Raw genomic sequence first — 7,427 nt, 5'->3', positions numbered from 1 at the left:
CAACCGTAAAGTGCCTCTGGCTAGTGTACCTCCCCGCCCCCTGCTAGCGTTCGGCCCATTTGGACCCAAATCATACGGTACCAAGAGGCCGACGATAGATGAGGTATCGCCGACAGAACGCTTGCTGATCATTTCTCGTCCACCCCCAAGTTTTCTGATCACGAACATGCTCCATACTATGGTAAATTCATGATCTTGTCTTATTACCCATTTTCCTCCGATCGGCCGGCTCCTCATTTTGCGAACTCACGATGAATCAGTACGAGGATGACATGAAGGAAGATTCACAGCTTATTGATGACTGTCAGACAAGCTCAATTTTGGTTGTTCGCAATTCACCAAGAATTCGGTGCCAAGTAATTGGGCTTTGTGCCTTTACCTTTAGCTTCGGTGCCCTGATCTCTTGTTGGATCACATGGGCACTTATGATCAGTCAAGAGGCAGTCCGAACGCCCGCTGTTTCCGAGCAATTTACATATGATATGCCGGTAGACCCAACCTCTCCTCTATTACAGATCGATCGAAACCTCTCGACTAGATGGTTCCCTGCTTTCAACTGGACCCCCGACGAATGGAACGAGCATCCCAAATACGGTCGAGTCGATGAGTTATGGGCGGAAGATATGGGCATGAAAAGTAGGCGCGTTTTGTTGTTGAAGACTAAAGACGGGATTTTAACAAAAGAATAGACGGATTTTTTCTCATTCCTATCGAAGAGGGCGCTCAGTACTCACTTGATCCACGCCACAATGTCGTGCTGCGGAACGTAGAAGGAAAGTACGATGGATTCCCAGTGATGATGGAGGGCATTCATCAGATCCACTGTCTGGTACGTCTTCGCATCTTATAAGGAACATATACGTATCCCGCTAAATCTTTTCCCTTCTTAGGACGCACTCAGACGAAAACTCTTCATGAATCGGGACTGGTACAAGGAGAACTGGAAACACATGGCAGATACTGAACTTGAGCTTGCACATACATCACATTGCCTTCGTATGATTCGCGAAGTCATTATGTGTCGGGCCGACATAGGCCTAGTACCTTGGTCGTGGGATCGGGTGGGTGGCTTGTCGCCAGACTTCAGTCGCGCGCACCGTTGCAACAACTATTCGGCGATATTGGAGTTTGCAAAAGGTCAATTCATGCCCAAGCCTGTTTCTGCATATATGGAAAATCTAGCCCCGCCGGCGGACGCGCAGTATCTTCATCAGGAATGACCCTACGTAGTTTGAGTCGATATAGAGACGGGAAACATGTAGCTTTGTTTCCTGAGAAGTATACATTTCCTACATAAAAAGGAGCTGTACCTTGCAGATGTAGGTAATGAGCCAGTTCAACCGATGAGTGCGTCCGTAGCATGTCGAAAGAAAGTTCGAGATGCTCACAACATTCGACACGTCCGGCATCACGGCATCGTAAATCTTTTTCAGCTCTCTCAGCTATCTCCGTCGCCGTGGTGCCCGAGTTCCGCAGCCTTATCTGACTCTGAAGTTGCGCGTGGAGATCTTCTTCACGAATGCTATCTTCACACCTAAGAAAATGGACATTCTAATACAGCGCGAAAATATGGAGTTATTTAGAAAAGAAAGATCAAAGTTCCGGCAGCGCATGTATCTTAATCCCTGCTACGATCCCCAAAGCAATCATTCGTCAACGTAATCATTCTCAAAATAGTCACGTGTAACAAAACCCGACCCAAATTCATCGTCTGTCCACTGTTCCTCTAGCGCCGGCCCATGTTGCTGGAGGCCAATTCTCTGGAAGAGGCTATGAGTTTCTGAATCAGGACGCCACTCTCCGACCCTCCATCTAATCCGCCGTTCTTTCAGATTTACAATGTCCGAGTTGGTCATTGAAATAGATATTATTCCAGGAGCACAGTATTCAAAGCCCCAGGCCATGGAGTCGGGAAAAAACCGTTTGGGAGGCTCGTAATAATGGAATTGGTCGACGTAATCGTCGTCACCATCCACGTCCCACGAAAGCAAAGAGTATAGTACAGCGTGCTTCAAAGCTGGCATGTGAAACGCAGCCTTAGCAAAGCTTGCTAAAAAGGGCACCAGAACGCCTTCATTCGCGCATATGCGAAACTGGAAAGAAACCCAGTCTCCGAATGAGCGGCTGTGCTCGCGGACAGTACAACACACATCGCATTCGTCGTCGGAAGGATACTCCGGGTGTTCTTCAGAAGAGCCAATCTCATGCCCCATTAACTCTCTACCTTCGCCTCGGGGCCCCTCAAAGTAATAAGTCCCAGATGGCGTCACCATGTGGAACATGACGCGGACCTTTTGAAGATATGGCCATGTGGCCGTCGATCCGTCGGTAGGCCAGAATAGGCTTTCGTCTACCTGGATCCGCAGATCAAGCTCGCGGAGATGATAAGACAGAATGCGAAGACTAGTGCTGAAAGGATCCTGTGAAGCAGGACGGACAAGATTTGGATATGACATGTATTGATGGATGTAGTCGGCTTGTGTCATGACATTCTGGCAAAAGAAGTCCAGCTTAACACTTTCGAGCCGCTGGAGACTGCTGGAGGACAATGGCGCATTAGCGAAGCCATGCCTGGTATCTCTCCGGGGACCATCATAGTCCCAGGTATAACAATTCGCTGGCTCGTCGGTGAAACAGGGCGTCCATTCATCCACTCCCATATGGCACTCCAGATGACTTGCGTTTGGTAGATGAGCGATGAGGTCGATTAGGATCCTATAATCGTACTTGATGCCTACTCTGTTGTCGTTAAACTTCAGAGAGCGGACAGATTTGATGTCAGGAAGTTTCTTGGGGTCCAACAAGCAGGTTCGCCTTGCAGAATGATCGTTGTGTAAGCAGGAGCTTTCGGGACGCTCTACACTGCAGATAACGAGGTCGTAATTTCCAACGTTCCTCCCGCCTGCGGTATCTTCCATTGTCTTGAGCGTCGCAAACAAGTCTCGGATTTGGGCGGTGAAAATCTCGTTTCTCTTGTGCTGTTCATCGCGACTGACTTGGCAGCAGCCATACTCGTTACTTTTGCTCGGCGGTGGAGGAGCAACACAAAATTTCACGCGTTCGATATAGCGATGGCGAAATCCGCGATAAGTGTTTGCCATGTTGGCTTTGTGCTCGGGGCACTTGACGCGACCATGTTTGTACTTTTTGGCGTAGTCCTCCGCTGCGTCACGGAACATGCTCGACACATAGTAGGCGTTGCACAGATCGTTCGGAGAGAGATTGCTGCAAATCTGGCAGATCAGCTCCTGGGGTAGTTTGTCCATGGATGTCGGAGCACGATGTGATGATTGGCGAAGAATGCTGCCAAGGTGGACTTGTGGGATGACGGCAGTGGAGTGCTACAAAGTTGCAGCTCAGAATGTTCTGATTTGAACAGCATTGCAGGCTGCGTTTGCTATTGCGGCACGGTTCTCTGCCTCGTCACGATCGCCTATCTTGGATGTTTCTTGGCGTGCAAGGAAGACTAGGCGGCAAACAGTCTATTGCGGCGCAGTCGGATGTCTGGCGCCTGATATCATTGTTCGCACACCAACAAAATCGTGTATGCGGTGATAGCAGGCCATATAATTATGTACGTGTACGTCCAGGCGGTACTCCCTTCCGGCAAAACCCTCGAACCGCAGTGACTACCTCTCCACCGAAGAACCATCCGCCCAACGTGAAGGCAGAGCCAGTGAAGACTCGCGCGTAAAGAACATGTTGAGAAGGCAGCCTTTTGCGCTCCCGTGAATAGGATGTTACCGATTATGATGGACGATGAGTGAAAGCGGTGCATATGAGTAAGTAGATGAAACCTTCTCTAAGGTGATCCACGCTAACGGAGATATAGCACGGCGTTAATGCACCCTGCTGACACCGCTAACCCGATACGTGCTACGAATTCGGACGTAACAAAAGCCAAGCTGCTTAACATCGCCTGTCAGTTATTCAAGACTTAGAGAGTCGCAAAGCCTCTCAAGCCGCGTGTCAGCAGCGTGCATATAGCTGTCTTGCTGTGCGAGGCGAGTTATTTGTCCAATTGGCCTCCGATTGTCATGTCTGAACACGCCACGCACATCGAACTGAAATTGGACCTCCCAGCGACTAGATCTGCGCCATGGCAAGGAGGATTGGACCGGGAAAACCAGTCCTTTGGAGCGAAGAAAGCTGCAGAATCGTCTGAATCAGAGAGCCCGCCGTCAGTGTTGCAGGGAATGTGCATGCAAAGGATTTGCGGTGCTAACTCGCTTCTAGGGATGCGTGCGAATGAGACCGTCAATCAAAACAACAGCTCAATTTCAAAGATTTCTAAGAAATCACCGGCTACACGATCGGGGCCCGATGAGTCGAATTCGGGCACATTGAGTTCGAGTACTTCGCATGGCGCAATCTCACCCGCGAAGCCGGGATGCATGGCAGCTACTCAACAGGTGCAAGAGATAATGCAACACTTTGCACAACACGCATACATGAGTTATATGCAAGGTACACCCTCAATAGCGCACTTAGCTCTTCTCGTCAAATACAATGTGTCCAGCGCTCTCCAGCGCAACGCCGATATACTCGGCGTCAAAGCCGAGTATTTCGAATGGGACGGCATATCACCATTTTCCAGCCAAAACTTCAAACTCGCCTTCGTCGAGATGCAAAATTGGCCAACCAACTTGCTTCCAACAAAGCTGCAATGCTCGATCGAGCATCATCCATGGGTAGATGTCTTCCCGTGGCCGAAGTTGCGCGACAACATGTTGCAAGCTTTCCAACATCCTGATATTTGCGACGAAGACGAGATGTGTCGGGAGATTGTAGAGTATGAGGATGTAAACAGTAAGCCTCTCCTCATCGTTTGGGGCGATGCATCCGACCCTCGGAATTGGGAAGTTACGCCGGAGTTCCTGACGAAATGGGGATGGCTGCTCAGCGGATGCGAAGACTTCTTGGAAGCGACAAACCATTGGCGTGGGAAGCGAAACGAACCATTATTATCTTGTCAAGAGGTTCGAGAAGCATTACAAGCGAGCATACCCGCACGTTTGCAGGATGCGGAGTTATGATCGACTGTCAGCCACCTGCATCTGCAGCCCGTGGACCCCGCATATGTCTGGACATGCGGAACGGGAGTCTTCCCCTTTAAATACCTGTCATTCAGTAACATGAGAAAAATTCCTTGAGACACTCCCGTTCACTAGCTTTTCCTTGCTCTCGTCCGAGGTGATCGCCGCAATGGACCCCTTCGCCCCTCCTCCAAAGCCGAAAACGGCACTCGGATGGCACCGCGTGCTATCGCCCACTGCTAACGTCAAAGTATCGCCGATTGTCCTTGGTGGCATCAGCATCGGCAATTCATGGAGCAAGCTATTCGGAAAAAGCGAAGATCCGTTTTCGTTGCTTGATGCGTACTACGACCTCGGTGGAAACTTCATTGACACGGCCAATACGTACAATTCGGAGGAGTCCGAGAAGCTAATTGGGGAGTGGATGGAAAAGCGCGGAGTTCGAGATCAGATGGTCGTTGCCACCAAGTTTGGTGCTGGTTATCGCGCATATAAACATGAGAAGGAGCCGCTGCAGAGCAACTTTACTGGTCCTTCGGCAAAGAGTATGCACATATCGGTGCGAGACAGCCTGCGCAAGCTGCGAACGGATTACATCGACATTCTTTACGTACACTGGTATGCAGTGGCAATGTTCAAAAGGAAAAGGCGATGCTAATCGTGCTAGGTGGGATGTCGCATGCTCTGTGCAAGAGGTAATGCGCCATCTCCACGCATTAGTGATGGCTAAGCAGGTCCTCTACATTGGCGTCTCAGACACACCAGCATGGGTAGTGGTCAAAGCGAACGAGTGTAAGTGGCAATGCTGAACGTTTCGTCGAATCCCGTGACTCTTCTAACGCGCACCTAGTCGCTCGACGGAACGGCCTAACTCCTTTCTCACTCTACCAAGGCAGATGGAACGCTGCATTCCGCGACATGGAATCTGAGATTATCCCAATGTGTGAAGACCAAGGCATGGCCATTGTCTCATGGGCTTCGCTCGGCGGCGGTCAACTCGTGGCTGCAGAACAGCGGAAGAAGTTTGGGGAAGACCCAAATGCAGGCAAAGGCTACTACAATGCGTCGGAAGACGACATCAAAGTATGTCATGTGCTGGAGCGATTGGCGAAAGCGAAGAATGCAACGCTACAAGACATTGTGAGTTTTTCGCCGCACGGTGTGCTGCATCACATCATTGACGCTGATAGGCACTCGCATATCTCTTCCACCAGTCTACTCACGTCTTCCCCATCGTTGGCGTGCAAACTGTTGAGCATGTCAAACTTTTGCCCGCTGCGATGGGCGTCAAGCTATCATCCGAAGAGATCGATGAGATACACGGTGCGGCTCCATTCAACCCGCTGTTTCCCAACACATTCCTGTTCGAGGGGAGATATAACACTCGTTTGACTGTTGCGGATCAGATCCATTATCAAATGGCGACGTGGATCGATGCACCGCCAAAACAGGCGGTAAGTGGAGACCCAAGATTGTGAATTTGAAGAAAGCTGATCCGATGCAGTCTTATTCGCCGCGCTCAGGAAAGAATGAATAGGATGTGTTCGGTTTGTCGAGTTGAATACGTGGTTTGGGATGAAGGGTGTTATGTTCGCTTGTGTGCCCGCAGATTCAGTACCCGCGTAATTAAGACATGATGTCATGATTGAATCTGCGCCAAGCAGCTGCAGCACTTCGGCCTTCAGCGATACGTCTTTTTGTTAGAAATTGTGTACATGCCCAGTAGATCCAAGTGATCTTGTGGAACAGCTCTGAACTCAGAACAAACAACCTGCGCCTATACGGTGGTTGGCTATCACACAAAATGTCAGCCGCCAACCATCACACTCTCCTCATCCACATATCATGCGCAACTTTTGACGCCACGCCGATAAGACATGAGACAGCAGACCAATACACACACGCGGTGGTACTCCCTTTGACCCGATGCTTCGGATGCAGCCGCACCACTGCCGTGACCTCGGCCCCATTTGATGTTCACCACGCAGATTTGCTAGCGATCTTGTCGCCTCGGATCTCAAAGAGGCAGTCGCAAGCAAGCTTTGCGCGTCTCCATACGTCATCTCTGCAATCAAGACAGCTTGTAACCGCCCACCTGCACTTGTGATTATCCCCACAGGCCTATGGGTGTTTCAAGGAGGCCAAGGCGTGTCGCAGCCGTTCCCACGCATTGGGCCGTCGATCGAAATGCTTGGTGAAGCTTGGTAACCTTGTCCCTGATCCTGCTGCGATTGACGTACGGCGTGGATATTACCCTGATTCTGTACCTTGGGCGCATGATAATGAGGCGCTGGCAGAGAGGTGTGCCTAGTCGACCAGAAGCGTGACGCAACATGGCACATGCAGCAGATACGGTCGCAACGCACCTGCCGTCTACATATAAGTGCTTCA

General features: G+C 50.4%; 4 protein-coding genes across 4 annotated transcripts; 3 read left to right on the top strand and 1 right to left on the bottom strand.

Annotated features, from left to right (window-relative positions):
- Positions 1-251: 251 nt before the first annotated feature.
- On the top strand, positions 252-1,220 carry SNOG_07883 (hypothetical protein; the record flags this gene model as incomplete). Its single annotated transcript, XM_001798158.1, has 3 exons — positions 252-636; positions 690-829; positions 891-1,220. 3 exons carry the CDS (start codon positions 252-254, stop codon positions 1,218-1,220), a joined length of 855 nt encoding a protein of 284 aa, XP_001798210.1.
- Positions 1,221-1,646: 426 nt separating this feature from the next.
- Positions 1,647-3,266, bottom strand: SNOG_07882 (hypothetical protein; the record flags this gene model as incomplete). The annotated part of the gene is made up of 1 exon (XM_001798157.1): positions 1,647-3,266. The coding sequence occupies one exon, from the start codon at positions 3,264-3,266 to the stop codon at positions 1,647-1,649; it is 1,620 nt and encodes a 539-aa protein (XP_001798209.1).
- Positions 3,267-4,037: 771 nt separating this feature from the next.
- On the top strand, positions 4,038-5,036 carry SNOG_07881 (hypothetical protein; the record flags this gene model as incomplete). Its single annotated transcript, XM_001798156.1, is given in 2 exon segments — positions 4,038-4,218; positions 4,237-5,036. The coding sequence occupies 2 exon segments, from the start codon at positions 4,038-4,040 to the stop codon at positions 5,034-5,036; spliced, it is 981 nt and encodes a 326-aa protein (XP_001798208.1).
- A 169-nt stretch (positions 5,037-5,205) lies between these two features.
- On the top strand, positions 5,206-6,573 carry SNOG_07880 (hypothetical protein; the record flags this gene model as incomplete). Its single annotated transcript, XM_001798155.1, has 5 exons — positions 5,206-5,654; positions 5,704-5,828; positions 5,887-6,176; positions 6,227-6,490; positions 6,541-6,573. 5 exons carry the CDS (start codon positions 5,206-5,208, stop codon positions 6,571-6,573), a joined length of 1,161 nt encoding a protein of 386 aa, XP_001798207.1.
- Positions 6,574-7,427: the final 854 nt, after the last annotated feature.

This window comes from Parastagonospora nodorum, assembly GCF_000146915.1.
Source record: "Parastagonospora nodorum SN15 chromosome Unknown scaffold_12, whole genome shotgun sequence".
Lineage (NCBI taxonomy): Eukaryota > Fungi > Ascomycota > Dothideomycetes > Pleosporales > Phaeosphaeriaceae > Parastagonospora > Parastagonospora nodorum.
The sequence above is the reverse complement of the archived record's forward strand: the minus strand, read 5'-3'. Positions and strand labels throughout refer to the sequence as shown.